The sequence below is a fragment of the Lepidochelys kempii genome, chromosome 15 (genome assembly GCF_965140285.1).
Source record: "Lepidochelys kempii isolate rLepKem1 chromosome 15, rLepKem1.hap1, whole genome shotgun sequence".
In the NCBI taxonomy this organism is placed as follows: domain Eukaryota; kingdom Metazoa; phylum Chordata; order Testudines; family Cheloniidae; genus Lepidochelys; species Lepidochelys kempii.
The window spans coordinates 27,697,429-27,725,316 of NC_136394.1; the positions used below are offsets into that span (position 1 = coordinate 27,697,429).

General features: G+C 51.4%; 2 protein-coding genes and 1 long non-coding RNA gene across 6 annotated transcripts in view; 1 reads left to right on the plus strand and 2 right to left on the minus strand.

The window, feature by feature from the left end:
* Window positions 1–1,030: 1,030 nt before the first annotated feature.
* On the minus strand, window positions 1,031–11,755 carry PHETA1 (PH domain containing endocytic trafficking adaptor 1). 2 transcript variants are annotated; one of them, XM_073312910.2, is made up of 2 exons: window positions 11,573–11,755; window positions 1,031–6,748 (listed from the first exon to the last, which is right to left on the minus strand). In XM_073312910.2, exon 2 carries the CDS (start codon window positions 6,735–6,737, stop codon window positions 5,883–5,885), a length of 855 nt encoding a protein of 284 aa, XP_073169011.1. In that variant the 5' UTR covers window positions 6,738–6,748; window positions 11,573–11,755; the 3' UTR covers window positions 1,031–5,882. The 2 variants fall into 2 exon arrangements, with proteins under 2 accessions (XP_073169011.1, XP_073169012.1); XM_073312911.2 differs by lacking the exon at window positions 11,573–11,755 and adding an exon at window positions 10,555–11,369.
* A 6,271-nt stretch (window positions 11,756–18,026) lies between these two features.
* On the minus strand, window positions 18,027–21,759 carry LOC140898817 (uncharacterized). The gene is made up of 2 exons (XR_012155110.2): window positions 21,374–21,759; window positions 18,027–19,557 (listed from the first exon to the last, which is right to left on the minus strand). It is a non-coding gene; the product is annotated as an uncharacterized LOC140898817 (long non-coding RNA).
* A 28-nt stretch (window positions 21,760–21,787) lies between these two features.
* Window positions 21,788–27,888, plus strand: part of SH2B3 (SH2B adaptor protein 3) — a 92,082-nt gene continuing 85,981 nt past the window's right edge. Inside the window, exon 1 of one of the 3 annotated variants that reach the window (XM_073313288.2) lies at window positions 21,788–22,463. The gene's annotated coding sequence lies outside the window, so the exon portion shown is untranslated. Of the gene's footprint in view, window positions 22,464–22,885; window positions 23,818–27,888 lie in introns of those variants that run through there. The other 2 variants (XM_073313286.2, XM_073313287.2) reach the window with 2 other exon arrangements.

A 27,888-nucleotide genomic window follows, 5' to 3' on the forward strand; every position in this document is an offset into this window, starting at 1 on the left:
GTTCCCCTACAGCATCAGGCGAGGGGCCCAGAAGGCAGTTTACGTCCAGTGCTCTAGTTGATTGAAATGTCCCCCTAGGTCTGACCAGTCTCTGAACTGCGGTAGCTGTGATGCTTTCACTTGTATGTCTGTTCTCCCCCCCCCCCCCCCGCACTGTTTGTATCGCCCTCATCCCCATAGTTATCTGAGCACCTTGTTCAGGGAAGCTCCAGGACTCGCACCTGGCCATGGCTTTGCATTGTGTATTTGGACAGATAGCTATTGTAATGCCTGTGGGCTAGACACTGTTCCAAAGTCAGTTGTGTTTTCTAACAGACCCGTTTTCTAACAGTGAGTTTGAGCCAGGGAGGCTGGTTTGGATTCATGCTGTTTTGGAGGGGCACTGAGCCCTTTCAGTTCCCATGGACTCCAATGAGCCGCACAAGTGCTGATGGCTCTCAGCATCAGGTGCTAGATCAGTACTGCTCAAGTCAATGAGGGACTTGCCTGTTCCATCAGTGGAAGCAGTATCTTGTCTGACTATTGCACTTTGCTACCATCAGTAATGCACCAGGTTTCTGGTGTTGGATCTGCGAAGGGGTGGCTGTTGCTCAGACCCACGGGCTCGGAAGGTGTACAGCTGGGGGTTCCATGCTACAGCCTGAGGGATGATCAGTTTTTTCCATAGTGGAAGGGGCTTGGAAGCCAGATTGTTGCAGGAATTTTTTTTTTAAAATGACTTGAATTCTGAGCCTGTAAAGTTATAGGTCATATTCCCTGAGGGCTAGTGATTTGCACAATCCTGAATGAAGAAAGGGCCTCATGAAACTCTCTGACTCTAGTCTTGGACGATTGAAGAAAAATAAACTCAACAGCGTGTTTGCAGACAATCCGTCTTCCCTCGGCTGACGCTTCCGCTGTTGCCCAAGCTGGCAATTCTTGGAATGATTTTATATTTTCAAATACTACATGCAAAATCTCTGAATATTTCCACTTCCTACACTTTCAAAAAAAAAACAAAAACAAAAACCCACGTTTGGAGATTGTTTATGATCTTCTTGGCTCTATGTTGTCATTCATATCTTACAAAAAAGTATGAATTTTGGTCTGACTTGCAATTTTCCATTAATTTAGTTTAAAAAATAAAATAGATTCACACTTCACCACAGACTTCAGAGAGCTTCTACCGAGAGCTGACAAGTGGTTTATAGAGCAAGGGCTGGAAGCAATTTATGATCAGTTTATCTTTGTGTATTTCCCAGGAATAAAATAGCAATTCTCGAATGAAAAAACAAATCCTTGGTGCCTTGCAGATCTATAGCATTTGGATCTCACACCATTTTACTGGCTGGAAGGAGTGGATTTCAAACTAACCTCTGAGGATTCTTTAATTATTCCATTAGGTATAAACTCTCCCTCCCCCTGTAACATTGTACTTGAATTTGCTTCCCCCTAAGCACAGAATGATAAATGGACCTTTGACCTACTTCAGATTAAGTCTGTGTGACAGAACAGCACCCATGCTACCAGTGGGTTTGATCCCGAGACTTTCAGTATTAAAAGCATGTCCCTCCACCACTTGAGCTAAAGCAGTAATTCCATTACCTGGTAGCAGTAGTAAACTCCTGTCCTGTTCTGTGAGGGGGTACATACACAGTCCCACATTCTGCCAGAGTGGGTTACAGATGGTACAGTGTTCTCATGACCTGTTGTGTAAAATTGCTGGGGGTTAAACCTTAGTATAACTCAAGTCAGTGTCAAAACTCCCATGGACTCTGGTGGGACCAGGAGTTGGAATTAAAACAGGCAGGGTGTTTAGACTAACAAGTCAAAGCTTCAACTACGTGCATCAAACTCCCCCAAGCAGCATTTCTAAACTAACTTTTCTTTTTGTAAGGAACTAAATTTGTTCTGAGAGAGGGAACATGCACATATCCCTTCTGAAAGAAAACTAATACCAGCCACACTTCTAATGACATTTCTTTGCAAAGTGTTACACTTTTCAAGTTACAAAACTGCTCTCCCTTTGGAATGAAAACACACATTCTTTGACAGTCAGACACTAACATAAATAAGGATACCAGTAAATTAAAATCAAGGTGCAGTAACATGAAACATAAAATGAAAAGGCCAGGCCTACATATAGATAAAATGCAACACAATCCATCTGGAGAATTAGGAGGAGATAATCCACTAAAACATGGCTGGGTTGTCTTAGTGTTTATAAAATGTGTGTATGATAAATAAGAGAGAGAGAGACACACACACACACACACACACACACACAGCTTTGACCCAGCACATGAATCATTCAACGTCTCGCCGATGGTATCATTCTCTGTCTGATAAATGTGTTCCTGTTGAATAAGCAAGAGAATTTTCCCCCTCAGCGTTTCAGGGATACTTCCCCTTAAAAGACAACTGGTGCTGGGATGCTGACAGCTTAACACGTTCAGAGGTTTTGAAGCCTGTAGCACGCAGCTGTTTCTGCCTAGCCAGGTATTTACCCCACATGCATTGAAGTGAAAATCACAGAATTTTCATTCCCTGCCATCGGTCGTTACTCCAAGGCAGTCAAGCGTCATACAAATTCGATTCCATGCAGTATTTTCCAGTATGCAGGAGCCTTTGGCAACCTCTCTGGGCTGTAATGCGGGAAGGATCATTTCTTCTTTAAAACCCTTGCCCAGTCTAAAAGCGAGCTCGCCTCTTACATTACAATATGTGCATCCGCAGGGCCAAATTCGTCCTGGAGGTAACTCCACTAGCATTCCCTGGCGTTACTGCAGGGATGAAGTTGCCTCTGTGAATTTAATGACTCCTAATGAGCAGAGACTGTACACACAATGCCAACCACTGTAGATTGCGAAATGATCAAAGTAAAGCTCTTCTGTAGTTCTACCAGGTTGCTCTAGTTCACTGTGAAAGAAGTTCACTCCTGCTGGGTAAAGTTAATGGTGATTTTCTGTCCAGATGCAATTGTCAAGTCCTAAGAAACCTCATTTATCTAGTGCAAGAGTCTGGCTCCTCTTGTCTATTTTTAATGTCCCTGGAAACTGAGAACATTAGGAAGAGACAGATTTCCCACGAAGCAGTTTGTATGCGGGAGTAGTCAGAGTTGTCAGCACAAAGACGGACACAACCAGGGTTGATTTTTCTGACCTATTCCAAGGTCAGCCTGGCTTCCCTACCCTGTGAATGAGGTATTTTCCATTGCACTCGCCTACCTAACTGCTGTCAAAGATGGTGAGGTCAAAAGCAGATCTCAGCCAGCGTTGCTGCTGGGATTGGCAATGAATCCGTCGCTGGGGTCGATTCTGTACCAAGGAGAACTCTGTGTTAAGTATGGTAGGGGCATGCGTCATTGGTAAGACAAGCATACAAATGCTAGCATTCCTTCCCTGGGAGAATGGATTTAAAATTCACCCACATGACAAGCTGGAGAGGAAAATAATATTTTTTGAAGAAAGATCTTATAACTTTTCAGTATTACAATAAACAACACACACACACACTGACCCAGCAGTGAGTCTGTGGCATGTTATACAGTACATACAAGGAACACAAAACAAGGTGCACAGAAATGACCTTAGCACTTATGATCAGAGAGGTCATTTTCTATTTAGGCCGTTTTAGGAGTATAAAATATTCCCAAGAACTGGACATCACTCAGCGAGCCAGGGGCTGCAATAATATGTGCATCACTTCAATGGAGACATTGTCCCACAATGTAACTGACAGGAGAGAGTAAAAATGTACAAACCCAAAATATTTCAGCAATAAAAGAAACGTTAAAAGACACATCAGAAGCCTTCAGTTCCTCACTGTGCTAAAATGTACCAGATTTTTCAGTTCTTTGCAAGCTAAATTTATATCCATGAGCAAGTGCCTTTCTGGGTACTGAATCACTGAGCTGCTCTGCATTTCCTCTATAAATTACAGAAGCTGGTTTGAAATTTGCTTGGAAAAGGTGAAGCTTTACATTGAAATTCATGTTGCACTTCCCTCCTCATCGCCCTGCGGTGTTCATTGCTACAATGCGTTCAGACACAAGCAGACACTTATTAATACTAATTACTATTTCTATTGCCGCAGTGCCTAGGAATCCTTGTCCTGGACTAGGACCCCACTGCCCAAGCAATGTGGTTCTGCTCCAAACCGAAGCCCCGGTGCTGCAGCCACTTACAGCAGAGAATTACTCACTTCACGGAAATCTTCCCATGTAATTCTCGGGGTAGGATGTTCAGCAATCACTAAGGATCTGATTCTGTCACAGATTCTAAGACTTGGGCAGGAGCAGCCCCTGGGGCCAGACCAGGGGCCACCGGAGCAGTGGCTGCCAGGGCCACAGACCGGGGCTGGGTGAGCCCCCGGAGCGTAGGCCATGGCTGGGTGACCCCTGGAGGTGCAGGAGCAGCGGTCGAGGCCGCGTCAGCGACCAGGACCAGAGCAACGGCTTCCACAGCAGGAGAGCTAGGTGAAGACCTTTCTTAAGGGAAAAACAAACTCTATATTCTAGTAAAGCACCTTCTCTCCTGGCTGTGTGGTGTGATATAATTTCAAGAAGGAAAATGACCCTTCTGTAAGGAACAAATGCTTTTATCCTGCTCGGCTGATTTTCACGTGGAAAACTAAGGAATGGTGGCATTGTTTGACCTTCTTTCTGCCCAGACCAAAAACATTAAATCCTGAACAAAAAACAGACCTAGAACAAATATTCACACCAAGACTTGTGCTGCTCTTTGGCCTAGACAAGTGGTTTTCAACCTTTCTTCATTTAAGGACCCCTAAAAAAAATGGTGCCTGGCGATGCAGACGGTTTTGGAAATCTTAGGGGGTCTGCAGCACGCAGCACAGGTTGAAAACCACTGTTCTATGGTAATGACAACCTTTCCCGGACCTCTTAGACAGTCTGTGGGCTCCCAAGGGTCCATAGACCACAAGTTGAAAACCACTGGCCTAGAATGAACTAGGCACAAACCAGGAACTAAGAATTACCCATCTATAATCCATCCTGGATCAGTGCCAAAATAGCATTGATAGGCCAAAGGAATTAATGCAGGCCGATATTTTTAAAGATCCTGTACACACAAACCAGGAGGGCAAAGAAAGAATTATTTAGGCCACTGTTAAATGGGGTCCCAGCTTTCTGGTGGCATCATGGAAAGTGGCAACAGGTTACAAGGTATCAGATTGTAAAAAAAACACATTATTTCGATCACTTTCTTCCTTCTCCTACTTCCACACTGATGCGATTTCAGTAGCTGCTGTCTCCAAAACCGAGAGGGCGAGATTCCACCTGGAAGCAGCAATTCTAGCTGCCCGGATGCTCTGACAGCCTGTGAGCTGCTAGACACTAGACTAATTTGAGGAAGACCAGAGACCGTCTGCAAGCAACGACACACGCTTTCAGAACCCAAGCGGGTCCCTCCCGAGCTATGGTGCTGGACCAGCACACACCTAAGCCCCGTGTTAGTGCAGGAAATGACTTTCAGTGATCGACACTGGCCTCAGGGGTTTGGACACAGAGCCGCTTTGGCTCAGAAGAGCTCATCATCTCCAAGGTGCCATGAAGTCCATTGCCAGCAATGGGCGGGTCAGGTTTGAGTGCAGCAGGTCAGGTACCGAAATCCAGGGGCAGAGTTCAAAACAGTCTCCACTTCCACATCAAAGCCGCCGCTGGGAATGGAAAGACAAGACTCAGCGACCCACGGGATCGCTGCTGGAGCCGGGCACATGACACCAGGCAGGCAAAGTTCCCAGCATGCAGGAGTTCCCCATCCCGCTGACGGATCGGCAGCACGTGACGGCGTCTCAGAGGGCACTCGCAGCCAGGCCGACTTCAGAGATGGCTTAGTTCGTGTTTCCAAATGAGCCCCCTGCCGCCCCCACCAGAGCCTCCGTCACAGTTTGTGGCTCTCCTGGCTCTCCAGCCATTCTCTCCTCAGCTCGGTGATCTCTCTGCCGTACCAGTCGTGGAGCTTGGAGAAACTCACCGTGCCTGGGCACACGGGGCTGTCTGCCGCAGGGCCACAGGTACTGCCTGACGAGGTGCGTCTGCGAGGCGGCAAAGGAGGAGGCTTCACGCGTCCCTCGTGGCTGCTGCCCGCAGCCGTCTTCCCACTCCCTGCATCAGCAAGGCCCCCGGGGACGTCCCCCGCTGGCAGGGTATCCAGGCTCGGAGCGTTATTCCACACCGCACAGCCGTTCTCTTTCAGGGGGGCGCAAGGGGCTGGCGCCATGGGCCGCTCCCGGGGAGGGGGCCGCTCCAGAGCCGGAGACGTGGGGTCCAAGCAGAGAGCCGGCTTGGCTTTCCGGTAAATTGGTGACCTCCTTTGGACGCTGCGGCTGCCAGCCAGGCTCCCCTGCATCTCCTCCAGCTGCTTCTCCAGCTCCTTCACCACCAGCCGCATGTAGTTGAAGCTGGCACGCGACAGGGCCTTGACCCAGGACTCCACGGCAGCCTGGCTCTCGGCCGCCAGGACGTAGGTGCGCGACTTGGCGCAGTCAAACTTGATGGCGAAGGTGAACTCCTCAGCGGCCTCGCAGAGCTCCACGGTGCAGCCCTCCAAGACTATCACGCCCACCGGCTCCCGGCTCTCCCGCTCCTCGAAGTAGAAGAGCATGTTGCCCTTCAGCACGAACCAGCGGCGGTGATAGGCCGTGTTCCGCTCGCCCTTCTTGAAGAGGAAGCCGGCGTTGTCGGCGGGGGAGCCGCAGGTGGCGTAGAACACCAGGCTCCGCTCATTCAGCTTCATGGCGCCGAGGCCTAGAGGGGAAAAAGATTCATATGGGCTCGGGGGCGAGGATCTGCTGGGCTCTCTGAGCTACGCGCAAAGGCCAGGGAGCCCAGGCAGTCCCATCCCAGCAGCTAGAGTGACTCTACTGGCTCGCTGAGGTCCTCACTCAGAGTGCCCAAGTGGGAACGGACTGGAAACGGACAGCAGGGAGTTCAAACCCCTAACACAGGGGCACCGGGGCAATCTCCACGGAGGCCCTACCCGTTTACCCTGGCTGCCAGGCACTCCCCACGGGCCGCTCCCCCTTCACAGAGTGGAGGGATTCAGAGCCCAGAGGGGGAACCAGGTAATTGGGCAGCACTGACTTGCCTGCAGAAGGCTCAGGGGAGGAGAGGAACGTTAACAGGAGCAGCCACACTGGGTCAGACGAATGGGCCATTGAGCCCGGTATCCTGTCTCCCGACAGTGGTCAGTGCTACAGGCTTCAGAGGAAATGAACAGAGCAGGGCAGTTATCGAGTGATCCGTGCCCTGTCATCCAGCCCCAGCTTCTGGTAGTCAGAGGTTCAGGGACACCTGGAGCATAGGGCTGCAGCCCTGACCATCTTGGCTAACAGCCGTTGAAAGATCTGTCCTCCCTGCAATGTCACTGCAGAGAGCTTCCTGGGCTGGCTCTGAACTGGGTCCTGGAATGAAGGGGGAGCCAGTGGGGCTGGGGTTGGCTTTGGGGGAGGAGGTGCTGGCTAATCACCCTTCTGACCATCAGTGCCCCTGAGCCACTGCAGAATTATTCCCAGGCGCCGTACGTGTTCACAGTGCTGCCTGGCGGGGGAGCCAGCCCCATGGAGCCCATACACCAGCAGCACCCCAGCAAACCCAGAGCCCCGCCTGGACGGTGACTGCAGGCCTAGCTGGATCACGTCATCCAGCAGGGGGAAGGGGGGTGCAGACATTGTTCAGGCAAGGGGGTGGCATGAAACCAGGCACAGGAGAAGGGCCTGCATTTCCGAGGGGCTCTGTGCCTGCTCTTCCCATTGACTTCAGCTGGAGTTCGAGGGTCTCGGCACCTTTGGGAAAAATCAGACTCAAAGAGAGCAGCCCCAGGGGCAAAGCGCAGGGAGGTGGAAGGAGCTGTGAGCAGGCTGGTGGGGAATAGAAGGAATGAAGCTGCTTTCCTGCTGCCCAGCATAGTGGTACCCAGGAACACAGGATGAAAATGGACTTGAGGGGGCTGAACAATTTAATCCATCTCCAAACACCACTTCTCACAGCACCTTCCATTCCACAAGGCGACAGAACCATTTAAACCCCTGGAATGACATGTATGGGCACTAGGTGGTCCCTGGTAAACAAGGGGTTGACCTCAGCTTAGCTTCCCCCTCTCTTGGCCCCAAGGTTCATGGGAACTGCTATACATTAGCTGCTTGGGGAGCCCAGGGCGAGAATACCTCTGGGAAGAGACGGGGTCACAGAGCTGGAGTGATCTCCATCTGGGGGTCTTAACTTATCAGAAAGGAAAGCGATTTTCTATGCTTGAGGGAGACGCCCTGCTCAGTGCAACTGGCTTCTCCTTTCTTTGTCCACTCCCCAGCTTGCCATCCAGGTCACCTGGCCCTATTTCTGCTCCTGGCTGTTTGCCTTTCCAGTGAGACCCCATTGGATCAGTTTCTCTTTGTTTACTGTCAGTTTCCTTTCTGGTTCTTGGGCCCTTTGGGGGAGGAAAGAGGGGGAGGGGAACCACTGTTTAAAAGATACTTCCAATTTAAAAGAGAGTCCTATTGATCTCCGCTTTTGTTCAAAGTTGACTTTTACAAAACCAACAATTTTCTGGGTGAATCGAATGCCCTTTTCTTTCTCCCCTCATTGGGCCTGTAATTGGGATCACGTCCCATCTAATGCTGTTTATCACGCATGGCTGAAGAACCATTCCTAAATTACACTTCCCCCTTCTCTCTATAAATACGCTTGAACAATGCAGTGTGCAGCTGGCCTGGCACTGCTCATGGGGTTCCTAGCACCAGTCTATTGCTGCCCGGATCAGCAGGGACCAGGTGGACTCAGGGTGCTGCATACACTGCTGGTATTGGTTACTCCCCCTCAGCCATAGTCAGTCGCATCAAGTCCTATCAGAGCATCCTAGATGCTGCTGTTTTGCAAGCTGAGTGAAGTTATTCCCTAGCAGCTTATCTAGCAACCCAGATGCCTGATCACATTCACAGCTGCTGCAGACGTTGGCCATACCAGCTCTGCATGTTCAGATGTCCTAGCACCACCTCTGTTGGGAAAGAACTGGGAGTCAGACAACCCACGTCAGACAACCCTGCCCACATCTACCACTCACTGAGTGTGTGACTTCACTGTACTGCTCTGTACCAGTGTCCCCATCTGGAAAACAGGGATTGTGCCACCTATCCTGCTTTGAGATCTGTAGCATTGCAAGTACCAGCCATGAGTCAGGAAGCGTCATTCTAAGCATGGCGGTGGTTCCATTGATTTCAGTGGGAACATTTCCGTGCTTTAACGTTTAGCGTATTCTTAAGCGCTTCACTGCAGCCGGAGCACTGCAAAGATGAAGTGCTGCCGGAGCTTCCAAGATTCCAGTGACCCCCTAATGGATGGCTGAAATGGAACGCCAAACAGCCCCCACCATCCCCACAATGGCAAAGACCTGCCACAAGCCTCGGGAACATCTGTAATGTCTCGGGTCACGGCCCAGCTCTGCTCATGCCACTTGGAACGGGAAGGCACTGGAAGCAAATGCTACATCCTCATCTGAGCACCGAGGTGAGCTGCTTTAATCCACGACGCTGGGAAACGCGCTCCCTCCAAAAGCTTCCATGAGCCTTCGATGCAAGTTCCTAAAGAAGCCAATGAGGGACAAGCATCACTCAGGCCTGGATGGAGCGGCATAGACTACTCGAGGAGGTTGAACAGATCTTTCCGAGTTTTCCTTTCTGTTTACAGTGACCTCATTCTGATAGAGGAAGTAAATGGTCTTACAAGGTTTGTGACTAACAACAGCGGTCGCTGGTGACCAAGCTGACAGTGAGGGAGGTTTTCACGTGGTCAGGCTGCTGTCATTGTCCGCAGCAGCCGGTGCAGCACTTGCTGTGAGGAAAGGGCAGCGTTTGTTCCCCAGAGCTCAGTTTGCCCCGTGACTTTTAATAGATCCCTATACGCCACTAGGTCTTCCATTCCCCCCACCCCTAGCCTTTGCAAAGTAAAATAAAATCCTCTATACTGTTGTGTATGTGGACATAACTTCCTCCCCTCCTCCCGCCACCCTTGCTCAGCAGCTGCAGCATAAGGGGTCTATAAATACAACACCGCTGCTAGCTTTTGCTTCCCTAATCATACTGATAGCGCCTCCCCTGCACGGCCCTCAAACCTTTTCAGGCTGATAATTATCAGTAACCATTTTACAGCGGGGGGGGGGGGGTGAACCAGCACCCCAAGATGAAGGTTCAAGTTTTCCAAAGCAGCCATGAATTTTGGGGGCCCAGGTGGGAGCAGCTGGAGGAAGCAGATTGTAGCTGTGACAAAGGGGGCACCCAAACTTGACCCCCCTGGGGTTAGTGACTAGCCCCAAGGAAACGCCGTGAGTCGGTTTCGGAACCAGGCCTAGAATCCAGGAGTCCTGACTGTCAGGCCTTTGCTCTGACCACTAGACAGCACTCCTCCCTGAAAGCCCATTGCTGTTTAACTCCAGTCCTAATCTGGTCTGTTTTTTAAGCCCACGACCACAACAAAATCCTTGGAGGTGGACAAGCAATTTCACTCTTAAATCATGTAACAATGGTAAAGATTAATTGCGGCTCCCCCCTTCCCCCCATTACCTGAAGGTTATTTTTATAATCCCCCAGGAGCCCCATCTTGTGCAGAAGCCAGGTAGGTAGTAACAGGGAATGCTGCAAGCATCTCACCCTCCTCCGTTTCATTCATGAAGCGACTTGGTTGGTTTGTTTGACTTATTCTGAAGGGAAGGGGGCTTTTCTTCGGCTGGAGCCCGGCCCGCACAGCGTGACGAAGTGATGACAAGGAAGTCGGGGGGAGTCTTTACTAGCATCCCATGAAGTGAGCTGTAGCTCATGAAAGCTCATGCTCAAATAAATTGGTTAGTCTCTAAGGTGCCACAAGTCGTCCTCTTCTTTTTGCGAATACAGACTAACACGGCTGCTCCTCTGAAACCTTTACCAGAGCACAGGACCGTTCGCCCCTTTGGGGGTTTTTAGTGGCATGAGGTTTTGGCTGGTTTTAAGGGACCCTGAGACAGGCAGCCCCCGATGCACCCTGCAGCGTGTCTCGCAGCCGGCGTGTTTCCTGCAGGGCAGGCAGGGTCCTTGCTTCCCGTGGACTCGTGGGGGAATTGGGCGCCCCCCCCCCCCCAGCCGGCCAGGCATGGGGCAAGTGAGCTAGCACCAGCCCCCCCGGGAAAGTGACTTAGCTCCCCGGGGGTGCTGGAGTCACACGGGCGTGGGGAAGGGGCTCCGCTCCAGGCCAGCCAGGGGGGTGGTGGCTCCTGCTGGGCCCCCGGCATGGTCCGCGCAGGAAGGCAGCCAGCTCGGATGCTGGGCAGGGGAACAACCCTGGTGGCCCCCAACGCTGGAGACTCCCGGGCTCAAGTCCGCCCCGCAGAACCCAGCCCGGCCGGGCTGCGCCAGGCAGCTTCTCGGAGCGGGCCCATCCCCGTGGCCTCCAGTCCCGCGCTAGCTCGGCCCCTAGGGGCGGGGACGGGCCGGAGACCGGCCTGTCCCCTGCAGCCTCCCGCCTGGCCGGGCTCTGCCCGCGTCCCGGCTCCCAGCTCGGGCCCCCCCGGCGGCGGCTGCCAGGCTCCATCCCGCCCCCCGGTCTTACTTCTGCGCGCCCCTGCCTGCGCCCGGCTCCTTTGTTCCCTCCGCGCCGCTCCTGCCTCCCCCGGCTCCGGGGCTGGGGCCGGGGCCGGGACCGGCTCCGGGGCTGGGGCCGGCTCCTCCTCCGCGGGCTGTGGCCGCCGGCCACCAGCCGCTCTTAAAGAGCCAGCCCAGCCCGCACACCCGCCTCCCGAGCCATCGCGGGACGGGGGGGGCGGGCGTGTCTACACGGCCTCGGAAACCTGGCCTCACACCGCTGGGAGCCCAACCCCCCTGCCGGCCACACGCAAAGGTGCCTGATCCCGGTCTGCAAGTACCGGGGACCCCGAGTCCTGCGGAGACTGGGGGCCAAGCCCCCTCATTGTGCAGTGTGGACGCAGCTCAAGCCCCAGAGCCCAGTCACAAGGTCTGTGCAGCAGGGGGAGGCCCCCTTAGCAAAGCAGGGAGACCTGGGGCCAGCAGTCCTAAGCCCAGGTTGACCATGCAGTAGGGCATACCCTCAACCAGGGGTATGTGTAGCCCTGAGGGTTCGCTGCGGTCTTCTGGGGGGTACTCAAACCCTCTAGATCAGTGTTTCTCCACCTGGCAGTCGTGAACCCCATGGGGGTTGCGGGATGGGTTTAGGGGGATTGCAAGTGCAGGGCCGGCTTGAGGACGTGGCAAGCAGGGCAATTGCCTGGGGGCTCGTTAAACTGAGTTCCGGGCTTCAGCCCTGGGTGGCAGGGCTCAGGCTTTAGATAAGGCTCACAAGTGAAACGCAGGCTCTGGTATCACACTGAAATGTAAGTACAATATATTCCAATGGTTTGATGATTATATGGTAGAAATGAGAACATCCGCAATTTTTCAGCCTCCTGAAAGGGTACAGTAGTCTGGAAAGGTTGAGAGCCACTGCCCTAAGGGATTAGCGGCGAACCGATGGCCACACGGTACAGGTCAGAACATTAATGCTTCTGGGTGAAATTGCTATTGCAGGATATTATTATTAGTCATATTACTGGAGTACCAGCCATGGACCCTGTTGTGCTGGGCACTGTACAAACACGGAGCAGAGTCCCTGCCCCAAAGAGCTTCCAATCCAAGTATAATACAAGAGACAACAGATGGATATGGACTGGACCGGATGAGGAAACAGCAAGACAATATTCAATTAGTTCCAGTCCTGGTCCTTAACTTCAAGGTGCTGGGCCCAAAAATAACTAGGGCTCTGGATGAAGCCGAGGGGCGACAGCTCCACTCCTGGGGCTCTGTGAAAAGCTTTACAACCAGGCTAATTGCTCTCCATTTGAGGTGCCCTTCTTTGGCCTGCCTTCTCTGACGCAGGTACCGAGCAACGTGTGTATCAAAACATGCCTGTCAAAACAAGCTATTCTACTGCACAGACTTCTCTCCCTGGGGAAAGGATGAAAGGACAAAGACCATGGGACAGGTGCTAGGCCCAGATATTCCGGTCAGCCTGGTATACGGGCCTGTATAGACTAGAATATTGGTCAGCATGGGAGACAGTGTACTCGCAGCTGCAATAACAGGCCCAGCTGAGATTGGTGCCCCATTGTCTTAGCTCTATGTAAGAGACAGTCCCCACCCCAAAAAGTGAACAGTCTAGAAAGACTAGATTTATTATCCTTATTTTACACAATGACTTGCCCAAAGTCATGCAGGAACTAGACATGACAAAACTGGGACTAGAATCCAGATCTTCCCTTGTCCCTGCGCGGAGTTTCACGAATACATGACCGGTCACTGACAGGCATGAGCACAGGAGATGAATTTGGGAATGGTTATTGTTAAATGTTTATGCTGCCGCAGCTAGTGGAAACGCTTCAAATCTGATCATGGTGGTGCTGTATAAACACACACAAACACCTGGCCCTTGCCCCAAACAGTCTTCAGTCGAACAAGGCTTGGTCCTTTGAAGCCAGTGGGAATAGTGGGTTGTTTGAAGCTAAGCACGTGTTTAAGTGTTTGCAGGCTCAGGGCCTGGGTCTAGCAGTGGACTGCGCAGATTGTGTGTATCTCCTTGTCCACGCTTTCAAGAGGACACAGCAAGTGCCCACCATTTGAACGTACTGGTGCTATCAGTATTTCATTGTGGCTTGATTCCTTATATAGAGCATTGATTGAGTGACGTTATACATAGCACAAGAGCCTGACAAATCTAGTGACTGCATTAGCCTTCTTAGGATAGCGTCACTGTATGTAGACATTATCGCGTCTTTCACAAGACCAGAATCCTTTTGTGGGCCCACCACCAGAACATAATTTGCAATCAAACAATTAATAACATGAAAATGAAGCCTTCCTCCTCACCCACATAAAAAGGCAATTCGCAACCACTAAAGCCTATGATGATGTACGCCAGTGGTCTCCAAACTTTTTGGCTCACACACCCCCAGGGTGACCTGCCGCAGGCGTGCCACCGACGGAGGAAGACCGGAAGACCTGCCGCAGGCGGGCCGCCAGAGGGGAGCACCAGCCGTGGACGTGCAGAGCGGCCGCTGAAGAAAAAAAATGGTGGAGTGCCATCTGGCAATGCTACTGATGCCACGCACCCCCTGGCATCATCTTGCGCACCCCAGTTTGGAGACCACTGATGTGCGGTATAATGCACATGACTGCAGCCAAGAGGTGGCCACTGAGCCAAGGGTGAATTTGGTCCCGGAGAGTATTACAAGTTATGCAAGTGTATAGGAATCAAAAGGCCCCCTGTAGACAAGTGCACGTAACTTTGTATGTAGGTTTTTCTTTGTAGGTCAGTGTTTTCTCAGGAGAGTTGGTTGACCCAGTTTTCTGTCAAAAACTACAATTTTGTCAAAATCTAAATGTTTGGCAGGAACGTGTTGCTTTGGCTCAAAATTTTGATGGGAAAAAAGTCGAACCGAATCGTGTAAGAACATCAGAATGGCCATACTAGGACAGACCACTGGTCCCAGAGTCTAGTATCCTCTCTGCTGACAGTGGCCAGTGCCAGATGCTTCAGAGGGAATGAACAGAACAGGGCAATTATCGAGTGATCCATCCCCTGTCATCCAGCCCCAGCTCCTGGACTTTCTGATTTTGTTTCAATAATGGCAAAACATTTTGATAAGGTAAAAATATTTTATTTTCATTAATTTTGGTTTGACTTTCATATTAAAATATGTGTTTTAATATTAAATATATGAATGTTTTGATGGTCTTGAATGGGAATTTTTTTGAATGTTCATTCTGTGGGAAATTTTGGCTTTTTATTCTACTTAATTCTGGCTTGTTGTTCTAATTTGGAATGAAAACAGAAATTACATTTCCCCCCCAGCCCCAAGGTTCAGTGCCGCAACACAGCTGTTGGTTTCCTTGGCAGCTAGACCCGTTCCCCTCTGGAATGGAGAACAGGTTTTGAAAGAGCAGCGAATCAGCCCTAGTTTTTATCTTCTCTCAGAACAGGCTCTGATTGCACGGTCTGCTAGACTCTCCTGCATCGTTCTGTACCCATCTTTCCAGTTCTGCACAGAGTGGCCTCGGCTAGTCGAGAGCCATGGGAGGATGCTTTAAAAATCCCTTTCATGGGAGTTCAGTTGCTCACCAGACTAGCCCTGCAATGCAAGCTGATTCTACCCACCTTGGAGACCTGGTTGTGCAAACAGGCCCCTTCCATGCATTGACTGCTAAGGGCTGAGTGTAAAGTTGTTAACGCGTGTGTGCAGGCTCAGGGATATGTGTTGCATGCCAAGTATAAGCCACCCAAAACATTATTGTTGCTGCTTATTTCCTACATGCTAATGCCAGGCTGGGCACCGTTTGAGCTGCAATGATCAAGGCAGCCCCTGCTCTGCAGAATCATAGAATCTCAGGGTTGGAAGGGACCTCAGGAGGTCATCTAGTCCAACCCCCTCCCTGCTCAAAGCAGGACCAATCCCCAGTTTTTGCCCAGATCCCTAAATGGCCCCCTCAAGGATTGAGCTCACAACCCTGGGTTTAGCAGGCCAATGCTCAAACCACTGAGCTATCCCTTCCCCCCTGAGAGCCATGGAGAGGGAGAAATGAAGTGCTGCGAGCCCCCCCAGGAAAGAGTTACAGGCGGTGGGGGAAAGCAGATGAAGTCAACCACAGGCCTCAACAGGAGGTGGATCGGCCCCCCGGCCTGCTGACTGCATGAGGAGCCTTCATCTCACTTGGCAAAGGGCTGCTTGTGGCCAGAGAATGCACCCCACTCCTCCAGGTGCCCTCAGAAGGGGAGTAGTGCAGTGTTTAGCCTATTCCCTAAGGGCCTGATCCTGCAAAGAGCTGAGGGGAATGAGGGGGCTCTGCCCAGTGGCTCACAGGATGGGGCACTGGGCCCAGAGGCCTGATCTAAATACACAGTCGAACTAAAGGTGTAAACTTATTGATACAAGCTGGTTTGAAACCAGTTTAAGCATCTCTGCTCAGGGCTGTGTGCTAAATCGGGGCTGGGGCAACATGGGTATGTATGTAGATGAGGCCTTAGCCGGAATCCAGTGTTGCTTAATTGCCTTGGTTAGCATTGTGAGCCACACCCACACCAGTGCCAGGCACTATAAACCTTCCTTCCCCATAGCAGGGTGACATGAGCCATATAAACATGCACAGTTATTAGTGTAGGCAGCTGTGTGGGTTGTAAACTGAGCTGTGCCCTGTTGTCACTGAGCCCAGACGAGGGCCATCTCAGTGGAACAGGAAAAACCTAACACCAAGGAAGGTAAACAATCAGGCGGATCCCTCTGTGAAGTAATTAAAGGCAGCCAGCTGCTGTCCTGCTCACTAGTTAGTTAAGAGGGTTTCCTCTTTAATCCGGATTTACCTATTGTTCTTATTCTCATGGCTTCCCATCGCCCTCCTCCAGCTGGAGTTGTGTAGGGAAGGAAATTTCACTCAACACCTGTTTGTTACACAGGCCCCATTTGTCCTGCTTACTCGGCCTCCTGGAACGTTGTGACAATCCCTGAGTTACATCTGGCCTGAATGGGTCACTGATCTGATTCACACCTCAGGAATGACTCCACTGAAACCACTAGTTAACCTATGGTAAAACTGGTGTGATGGAGAACAGAACCAGGGGAATCTCTAAAGCTGCACATATGACTTCTGTGTGTGCCCGCGCGCATCAGCGCCTTTCTGTGTTTGCTGGGCTAACCCCGCACTTACTACTTCTGAATCCATTTCCTACAGGAAACACAAGTCTGCTCATGAAGCTAAGGGAAAACCTCACCAGTACAGCAATCTCTGAGTGAGAGGCATTCACTCTTTGGGACTAAACTGTCCACCCGCGCGCTCTTTCCAAACCAGGACTCTGATTAGTACTGCAAGTAGTTCAGAGCCCAAATTTTGATTTGTGGCCTCCCTATTCCAGTGGACAGTCAACACTGCCCAGATGAGTGAGAACCCCACCTAATGAAATAGTCTCTAGTCCACGGGGGGAAATCTAGGAGCCAGGGGACCACGAGTTCGAGGCTCACCTCTTCTGCTCGCTGCTGTTTATAGTTCTGAGCCCTTCACAGCCCTTCTTATGGAGCAAGGCCTCTAACCCGGCCCTTAAGAAGCAGGCAAGTATAATTTCCCTCTCATTTTACAGAGAAGTTAACTGAAACATTGCACTGGGTCATTACAAGGTCACTGGGAATAGAAACCAGGCTTCTAATATGCCTGCCTGAGGTCTCATTCAGGCTGAATGTGCCAAATCTATATGGTTGGCGAGCCTGGCTGTAACCACTAGGTAACACTGCCATCCGAGACAGCAGTAGAGGCCAGAAGTCCTGATCCCTAATATTCTAGTGCTGTCTCGCAAATAGTTATGCAACCCTCTGGCAAAGAATGTGCCACAGGATCCTCGAGTGGCTGGCCCGTATACAGAGCGAACAGTTACTTGTTAGCTCACAGGGTAGAGTGCTGTTCTGTGGAGCTAAAGGACCAATGGCCCAGCTCCTTAATGGAAGTTAGGTGCCTATTGAAATTAATGAGAATTAGGTGCCTAAATACCTTTGGATCTGAGCCAAAGTTCAAACCCTTCTTATGACCCAGGGGAGGATGCACCTGCTGGACTTCATTATTGTTCCCCCCCGCCCCGAATTTTATTTTTGTAATGTTTTTTGAATCTTACCACTCGGAATAATATAACAGGGGAGAATCTCCTAAACACCACCCTTTCTAGCTACAAACCATTATCTGTCAATGGTGGCATGAGGGGGCCACAAAATACAGGGGTTCCACATTTCAGCCGTTTGGCCTGCAGTGACCATACCAGACACTCTCTGGCGTGATCCCCAAACTCCTCTTAGTCTCAGTGGGCATTAGGAATGTGGACAGAATGCAAGACGAGGCCCTATTCAGTAGTATATTGTGAAAATCCTTCTGCTGTGTGTACTGGGATTTTTGAATGTGCGGAGATTGAGTGTGAATTTGTTATCCAGTCTGGTGACAGCCAGGTAAACAAAGGATAAGAATTTCAAAGCCAATATAAAAACTTTTGTCAAACGCTGATATACATTTATTAGAAAACTAATTCTCTTTTATTATCCAGCACAATACTAAAAATATCCACTAGATGGCAACAGAAACTCACTTTTATGTTTGTGGCAGCATTCCTTTCTTACATGTAGGAATTTTAGGTAATTCCTGGGTTCTGGCCTGCACCATCTCCCCTGCTGTTCTAGTCTGGGGTTCCCATTTTGGCACCAGATGCTATTTAAATGAATCCTCTGAGCCAAGGATTTCAACATGCTTCACCTATAGTGATTAGGTCCCACAGTACCCTTTGTGCAGCCAGTGAGTGTGAATCTCTCTATTTTCCAGATGGGGGAAACTGAGGCACAGAGCAGTGAAGTGACTTTCCCGAGATCACACAGCAAGTCAGCAGCAGGGCCAGAAGACAAGCCCAGACTCCCAGAACCCCGCAGTAACCATGACCCCCTCCCCCCAAAAAAAACTAAATGAGATATTACCAAAGGTGTAATGGGCATAGAACTTAAACAGTGCTCTCCTGGTTCAAAGCAGTTTGCAACTGCTACCCTTCCCCCACTCTGCCTCCTTGCCCTGTGTCTCCCACAGACACCTGTGCCTTTTTGCACACTGCCCCATGTGCTTGCCATGCCCTCCCTATTTCAGTCCAGCAAACCCCAGTCTCCTTTTATCCCAATGGCTCCTGCAGACTCACTGCAGTCTAGACATCCCACAAGAAGTGAGTCAATAAAACGAAGGGTGATTTATATAGGATGCCAGCCATTCACTCTTCTTGGCTTCCCAGTTCACCCTGGCTACTCTGAGATACCAGCTTCTTTGGGGCAGAGACTGTCTACTCCTAACTAACTACTCCGAAACCTCTAATTAATCATTAAACAGCATGCATCAGTAGCTCTCCAAACCTTTTAACCCAGGTAGCCATGAGTTCACTGAGACCCCCTTATCATTTCTTTAGGAACCAGTCTTCCTAGTTACAAGAGCAGCACTGAAGCCTTTAGAAAAACGTTCAGAGAACGAGGCATCTGCTCAAACAATCGGACGGGACGCCCTGGCACCTGGGCTGGGAGGGCGTCGCCCTTTATTCTTAGACAAATCCTAGGTGGAGGCATTTTACAGAGGTTTTCCTGGTGCACTCCGGAGGCGCGTGAGCCTGGCCCAGCTGCAGGGCTAGTCGCAGTGATGTTTAACATTCCTTACAGGAAGTCACTTCCCAGGAGCACCAGAACAAACGAAGAATCTTAGCTAAAAATAAACACTGGCTTAACCCACTAACGGAATGGCTATGCTGCCCGTGTGGAGTGATCGGGCACATATGGGACACGTCGTGACTCCAACTGACATCACGCAACAACTGCAACAGACCGAGGATAATACCATATAGGGCCTGCTACGACATGAACTCCGAGGCCGTCAGACACTTCTGCGACCTGCACTCGGCCTGAACCTGCATCTGGCTGCAGACCCAGTAGTCCCAGTGATGGCAGTGGGAGCTTTGCCCTATATTTAGGGCTGAGTTGGTGCAGACAAGGAGTTCCCCTGCAACAGGAAAAAGGCAATTGAAAGAACTCTTAGTCTGTGTTTTATAGAGATGGTTACCAGTATGTCTGGAGGTAAATATCTGTTACGTACTCAGGTTTTAGGGGTGGTATTATATACAGGTAACAATGGAGGGATTTGGTGTGTATTGTTCCGTTATTACTATTTGTCTTATGGTTGCACTGGGGTCCCGCCGTGCTAAGAACTGTGCATCTACCCAGTAAGAGACAGTCCCTGCCTGCTGAGCTTATATCTACCTAGACACAACAGCCAAAGGAAGGATTGTGATCTCTTTTTTTACAGCTGGGGCATTGAAGCACAACAATATTAAGAGATTTGCCTCAGGTCACCCAGGAAGTCTGTGGCAGAGACAGGAATTGCCTCCCCCCCAGGATCCCAGCACTTCAGCTTCCCAAGACATAAGAATGTCATCAGCTGTACATAGGAAGGTACTCAAGCCATTTAGTGTGGAATTACAATACACAAGCAAAAAGAAAAGGAGTACTTGTGGCACCTTAGAGACTAACCAATTTATCTGAGCATGAGCTTTCGTGAGCTACAGCTCAGCTCATGCTCAAATAAATTGGTTAGTCTCTAAGGTGCCACAAGTCCTCCTTTTCTTTTTGCGAATACAGACTAACACAGCTGTTACTCTGAAATACACAAGCAGACAGGCAGAGGCCGGTGGTCAGCAGGGGTAGCTGCAGTTGCTTGTAGGGTTAGGTACTGTGATAGGTGAACAGGTGTTTTCTACCCAGGCAGGTTTTAAAGGAAGCTTCAAAATCTTTTGTGCATCAGGTTGTCGAGTGTCAGTGAGGGCACCAGCCACTGCGTACACAGTTCTGCTCTAGAAGAAGGGAAAACCATTCGTTCCCCCAGCGTTTCTGATTCTTCACAGCCTAGGTGTGAGTGTAAAACATCAAAGAAAGGGCCCTAGCCTGGTATTTTTGCACACACAGGCCTTGCAGCGAAGCCAGTGGGAGTTGTGACTGGGCCAGAAGTGACTGCACAGACCAACCACGTTTCACTCTGTAGGCAAATAAGCGTTTTCCTGTCATTTTGGATGGCTCAGTAGATTATGTGTCTGAGGGCCAGTGATGCAGCCCTTAATTCTCTGGGACAATCATCCCATTGACCAGTCTCAAACTGAAGTTACACCTAATGCTTCTTCCCTTTGCTTCCAAGACAGCAAAGACTGCTGGTAATGGAGTCCATCCCTCCTCTTGAGGACAGGCTTGATCACAGAGAAAGGCATGGTGATTGCATTTTTTTATCCTGATCCCCTTTTCAAACACAGCTAAGGGGAAAACAAGGCAACACTCTCTGCTATGATCAATATTCTTTGGGTTTGGGTAAAGCCCCTTAGCTTGCCTCTGGCAGCGGGATTATGTCATTTAACAACAATGGAAGGACAAAAACAAGAAGAAAAGGTCTCCAAGAATTCCCAAGTGTATAAATAGCTTTCCTGAAAGCAGGAGAAACTCCCCCTTGTGCACTAACACAATGAGCTGCAGGACGGGACAGGCTTTTCATAGAATCTCAGGGTTGGAAGGGACCTCAGGAGGTCATCTAGTCCAGCCCCCTGCTCAAAGCAGGGCCAATCCCCCGTTTTGGCCCCAGATCCCTAAATGGCCCCCTCAAGGATTGAGCTCACAACCCTGGGTTTAGCAGGCCACTGCTCAAACCACTGAGCTATCCCTCTCCCCCAAGGAGCTGAAAACGTCCCTGGCGATAAAAAAGTGGGTGGGTGGGGGACAACAGAAAATCTATAGTACACCAATAAATCTATAATATACCAATTAATACTCAACAGCACCTTCCCTCCAAGGTCTCACAGTGCTTCCCAAGCAGAATTCGCGATCCCTCCTCCCAAACCTCTCTCTCCTGCTGAGCGTGCAAATGGCAGCTGAACACCGAATTGCCGCCGGAGACTGCGAAGCCCGCGATCTCATGTCTTTTGTTTCTTTGGCTCTTCTTTCCCTTCCCAGCGGCTGACTTTGTTCTGGGGTAAGTCACCCCCAAAAGGGCCCCCGCCCCCTCAGCGCGATGACGCGACCGCACCGCCAGAGGGCGCCGGCTGCGGCGCAATGGCCCGGGAGCCGCGTGCTGCAGAAGGGAAGCAGGGGCGGCAGGTTAATGTCAGGTTGCAATTTTGCTGTAAAGGTCGCTGGAAAACCCGTCAAGCCGAAGTTCTCCCCCCCCCCCCCCGCCCCGCGTATCGCGACGGTTCCCGGCCGTGCCGGAGCAGGGCCGCGCCGCAGGCTGGCGACAGGCGCCGTGTGCACAGCGCAAGCGGTGTCGTTTCTCCGCCTTTCCAGCCCGAGATAAGACGGGGGTGGGGGCTCGTTCTTTGCCGTTCCGGCCCCCCCCCCCCGCCCCTGCTCCGGCCGGCTGCTTTCGGTATCGCTTTGCGGCCGGACTCCGACTCCCTCTCGCCTCATCGGGCCGAGCGTTGCCTTCTAAACGCAGGGGCTGCAAAGCCGCAGCCCCGAGCCCGGGCTCGCAGGGGGGAGCGGGCGGGCTGAGCGCCCGGGGACGAGACCCGCGCCCCGGCGGCCCCCGGGGAGACCGGAGCGCCGCGCACGTGGGCGCCGAGGGAAGAGGCGCCGGGCGCTGCCCCCGCTGTCTGCGCCCGAGGCCGCTTCAGGCCCGCGGGCCGGCCCCTGCCCCGCTTCCCCGCCGGCGCCGCGGCTCCTGGCAGAGCAGCCGGGGGAAGGGGCCCGGGACCCAGCGCCGGGGAAGGGGCCCGCGCTCCGGGCGACCGGCAAGTGGAAACGCGGAGCCGCCGACCCCTCGCCGCGCCCGGGTTCGCTGCCCGCGCCCTGCGCCGCCCGGCCCGAGCTGGCGGCACCTGGCCCCGCGGCCAGCACCATGGGCGAGCGCCACACGGACGGCTTCTCCTGCAGGTACGCGGCCCCTGCCCGCGGCCCCTCGCCGCCTGCCCCCGGGGGACCCGCCTGCCGGGGTGCCGCTGGGGGGGCCCCTGCCGCCCGGACCGCAGACGGGCGGTGGGAAGGGGCCCGACCCCCGACTCGGCGGCAGCACCGCCACGTGCGCGCTGAGCGCCGCCGACTCCATCCGCCCGAGTCCGGGGCAGGTGCGGGGCCCGCCCGGCCGGGGCCCCAGGGACGGGGGGCCCGGGCTCGCCCGGCCGGGGCCCCTCCCGCCGGGCTGTCCTGGAAAGTGAAAGTAGCGGCGGCCGCGGCTCCTATTCCTGCTGCGTAGGGAGGGGCCGCGCGGGGCTGGGGGGCGGCCAGGTCCCTCCGAGGCCCCCGGGAGCTGCGGGGCCCAGGGGCTAGGAGCCCCCCAGCCGCTCCCCCGGAGCCGGGGGGGTTCAGGCCCGTCCAAGCAGGAGCCTAAGCGGGGCGGCCTGAGGCTCCAGGGTCACGCTGTCCCCGTCCGGGGTGGGGGGCCCGGCTCTGTGTCGCCGGCCACGGGGCGCCCCCCACGTGCCCGGGCCCCTTTTCCAGCGCCGAGCCGCCCGGCTGCGGGCTGAAAAGCCCCGGCCCTGGGACTTGGTGCGGGTGATGGCTGATGGAGAGCGCCCCGGGTCTCCGGTCTGATCTGCCGGGGGTGGGGCAGGGTCTCCCTGGGACCGCGCCAGTCTCAGCCCGGCGAGGCACCAGGCTGCCCCTCCCTGGCCCCGGGAGCCGGGGCTGGCCCCGGGCCGGGCCGTGCCGCCGCACCGCTGCGGTCGGTGCATCACGCCCGGGCAGAGCCAGCCCTAGGGGCCTGCAGCAGACTGGGCTAGCGGCTGTGGTCTTCAGGGCCGGGGCTGATCGCTCCTTGGAGCGGTCCTGCTGCCCGCGGCACCCGGGCCGGGCTCCGTTCCCTCCAGCCCGGGCGCTAGGAGCCGCGAAGTTCCCAAGCCTGCGGCTCGCTCGCACATGGGCTGTGCGCTGAGGTGCTTTGGCTCCGGCACTGGGGGTGGAAGAGTCACCGCGACCTGACCTGGGCTTTACTGTCCGCCAGGAAGCCCGGGAGGAGTTGTTGTTGTTACCAGTTGACTCAAGATGGACTGGGGAAGGAAGGTGTTAGGTGGCCGGCCGGGGACTCTACTTACCTTTTTGCAATAAGGGAACTGAACAAGTGGCGAAGAGAAGAACTGACAACCTGTCTGGAGAAGCCTATTTCTGAGGCACCTCTGGTGGAACGGGAGTTGTACCAGCAGGTTATTTGATGGAGTAGAAGGGCCTGTGAAATCAAAGGGAGGTTTTTGCCTTTGGCTTCATTGAAAGCAGATCAAACTAATATTTCCTTGTAAGTTACCTCCCCGCCCCCCAAAAAAAAACCAAAAACACTTTTCTTTGTAATTTAGGAACTGGGCATTTCTGGCGGTTACAATTTCTTGTTTGTGTTTATAAAACCTCTGGAAGGACCCTTTCGAGACATAGGAGTGGCCATTCTGCTGGCATCCCAAATTGTTCCATGGAGATTTGTTTAGAATGAGAGCTCTGTGGCTTTGCATTGTGTCTAATCAAGGAAATCAATGGCTTTTACTTTCAAGTCTTGTTTTGTGCGAGCTCCTCGTTCTGTTGTGGAAAAACCTTGGCAGGATGACAGAATTGGCACAAATCCTACAGAGCGCTCAGGCATAAGACAAAGTGTAAGCTGCTTAAATAGCCTGTTGTGTTAGAAGGATCATGTTAGGATCACACTAGTGTCACCACTGCAAACCTATAAAGGGCCAAATTCCGATCTGGCATGACTGTATGTTTATAAAGCTAAGTAAGTAGGTCCCAAGAGTTGAGGAGGTGTATGACTAAGGGGGACTCTGCTTTTTAAATCCTTCTGTTGGTTACTCTTCCACCTCTCCACTGGGCTTACGCCAGTGTGCTGATACGTAACTTAGACCGTAAGTCCATTATAACGTGGTTTGATCTCAGTGGGTACATGAGGCTGCCTCGATATTTATATAGCTCCCATCGTTGTTGAGTTAACTCAACATCATCGTTGTTGAGTTAAAGGGACATTGTCTAGACACAGAAGTTGCACCGGTTTAACTTGACTGGGCTTTGTTAAACCAGTGCAGCTTTTGTGTGTGGGCTGTTGGAAACTGGTTCTGTTGGTTTAGCTTGCACCTGTAAATTCACTAGTGCAAATTGAACTGAGAGATGCTAGCTTTAAGCTGGTATAAGGTTGTGAAAACACACATGTTTCACGGGTTTAACTAAATGGATATAAAATCACTCTTCTAGTTAAACATAGCTCTGTGTACAGACAAGACGTCCAGTGACGCTTTTAGCTTTCCAAATGTTGATATTTTAAAAATAAAAACCATGTTGGTCTGGGGGAGAGGATGGAGAGCAAACCAGCATGCACTTACCAGGCACATGCCTTGGTCGCCCCTTCTCCCTCTCACATGCACCACCGTTTCTTTGCCCCCCACGGAGAGAGGGTACTATAGTTTACCTTTGCTTGTTGCAAAGGATGTTTTCTTTTGTTATCAAGGGCACATGCTCCCGGACCTTCAGTCTCACTCTGCTGCACACACACATCATAGTTTTCTATCTTTCTCTTGGTTGTTGGGCTATGTAATATTTTTGAATCTTTAGAGATCAGTAGAAAAAAATTCCCAGAAGTACTTTCCACATCCCTTGCATACTTAGTGTATTTATTTCACTGTCTCATTATTCTTTGAGTTTTGAGCTACTGCAATACCTCTAACCGTGTGTTAGATCATTATTTGTATGGAGTCTGTTTCTCACAGACCCTAGAATAACTTTAATTGGCCTGAGTGATTGGAACACACATTTTATTGTAAGGATTGCTGGTAGCAAGCTGTTCGGGCTTCAAGCAAAGGGTGGCTAATGCTCTCAAAGGTCAGTTCATGAGCAGGTCACAGCCTGGTATGGTGGCAATAACCTGTCAATCACTGGGATGCCTGCTGGCTTTTCATGCAGGTGTGAAACAACTGGGCAGTTTTTAAAGTGTGCAAGTACTGTCGTGTGTGAGATTCCAGTGACCTTTAAAAATGTTTTGGGAGAACAGTAGGATTTCTTTATATGCTATATTACACTACTGAAAAGCCAGAGTCACTCAAGTGAGATCAGAATGTGGCCAGTTATGACCATATTATGTTGTACAAATATAAGTATGTTTGCGTTTGATATGTCTTCCCACGCTGGTGTAAATCAGGAATAACTTTACCGAAGTCAGTGGCATGATGCTAACCCGATTTTCCTGTTTGTTACTTACACGGGTGTATGTTTAATTATGAAGGAAAAGCCCCATGAAGTTCTATAACATTGCAAAATGTTAACTGTTAACAGTACTTGGCTTGAAAGAAAAACACTGATCAGAGTTGGAAAATCTAATAGAAATGTAGCAATCAGAGGGGTGTCAAGTAGTATCCCAATTCCTAAGGCTAGGAAAGGGAAGGGGAATAGCAGGCACATGGAAAGTAACCCTCAGTTGTTGGATGCAGCGGAGTAGAGCATTTGAGTTCACCCAGAGGTGCGGGGAAACTCTTGTCAGGCTGGTGGAGCCTACCAGCAGCGTGGCCTGGGAAGGGGCAGGACCAGGTTAGCCAGGTGATATGCTGATCCGGTGCATTCCCCCAGATTACTTTCATTGGTGGGGGTTCTGGGGAAGTGGGATCTTGTAGGCATGGTCTTGTTAAAGAGAATAAAGAGTGACTGAATGGGGCATGGGACTTGAGCACCTTTTCACCCTCACGGGATGGTATCTTCAGGTCAAGGCTACAGAGCAGCATAGGGAAGCTTCTGCTACTCCTGCCCCGTTGTACCCACTCTGCAGATGCCGAGGATTTCAGTCTCCCCGGTTGCAGCACTGCATTTACTTTAATCAAATTGGTTACGGTGTCAGCTTCTAAAGCATGGTTCATGTATGATCAGGCTGGCAGCGTGCTAGACAGAGCAGCTCAACCCTGCTAGGCAACTGCCTTGCGTACAATGGTTCCTTTAATGCATGTAATCCTGGAGAGAAACTGTGACTTTGTTCGTAGAATTTAGTTCTGGGAACTTTCTGTTTTGTTGTTTTGAGAAGTAAAAGTCTTAAGCAGGGCAAGCGGGTAAGTATGTACAGAACAATGTTAAATAGTCCTTGAATTTAAAGGGGGGCTGTCAGCTTAGAATTCATGAGTCTGGAAAACTCTAATTTCCTTATGTATGGTGTTATGATCCTCTGATAATGTTAAAACTGAAAGTATTTTTTAAACATCCAATTTACTTTTCAGGGTATACATCAATCATTTACATTTCTTTTGGCCCCAAGAGTGGAAACAGCAATCAGTTTCATTTTCAGATTGCCATGCACCATCTCAGGTTTTGCCCTGTTTGGGTTGCAGATGGTCCCTGGGGATGTTAAATTTTGGGTGTGTGTGGGTTGTTTGTTTGCTTTATTATGCTTTAACAATTTCCACTGTAATGGCCAAAAAAAAAAAAGTTTGTTCTTGGGTTTTGTAAAAGGTGAATTTTACAAATCCTCAGGGTGGGGCCATATTTCATTTGATAGTGTCCTTTTAAAATAGCCTCTTTTTGCCGTGTGTGTGTCTCTTTTGTGATAGAAATATGGTGGGCCTGATTCTGCAGCTCTTGCCTTTATCATTAGAACCCATCGCTGGAGCAGTGGTTCTCAACCTGTTTACCCTTGTGGGCCACGTGTGCAGCTCTCTGTGTATCGTGTGGGCTGTTGCCACACAATCTCCGTACTGCCTGCACACTTACCAAAAAATAACCTTTCGTATTTGTTATATGACCACAATAGGGTTTAAATCGATATAGTACCTTTCAATTCAACACTGGCAAATCTCTGCCAAGAGCTTTTAAATTAGAAAAATAACTCAAAACATTAAGTGTTAAAATTAATTAATTTACTGCAAGGGTGGCCTGGCATGGTGTATTGCCTCCCTCCCTGTTATGCTGCTGGCGGCATGGTTGGGCGGAGCGCCCGGAGAGTGTGGCTTCAGAGCTTGTCTGCAAAGATGGGGAACCCTGCCTGGTGCAGGGCATGCCCTAGCCAGGGACTGCTTCCTGTGCACCCTGCCCCCCCAGCCAGGAAATAAGCCCCCTGGAACTGTTCCCCACCCAGGATCCAAACCTCCCCACCACTGGGCTGGCACACATGCCTGCCCTGCAGAGATGGTGCCCTGTCCAGGGCAGAACAGGCCCTCCAGGAACTGTCCCCCATGTACCCAACTTCTCCTATCCAGGAACTGTGCCCCAGAGCCCTCCATCCAGGGACTGTCACCAGTCCCCCCACCTAGAGTCTGTCCCCCATGCACCAGCTGTATCCCCCTCCCTGCAGTCCTAGTGCCAGGGAGCCTGCTGCAACTGGGGTCACTTGGACCCACGAATCTGCAGGGTGGGA

Bases quoted from the DNA above. Each gene is read 5' to 3' on its own strand.
- PHETA1 (XM_073312910.2), bottom strand. From the start codon at position 6,737: ATGAAGCTGAATGAGCGGAGCCTGGTGTTCTACGCCACCTGCGGCTCC.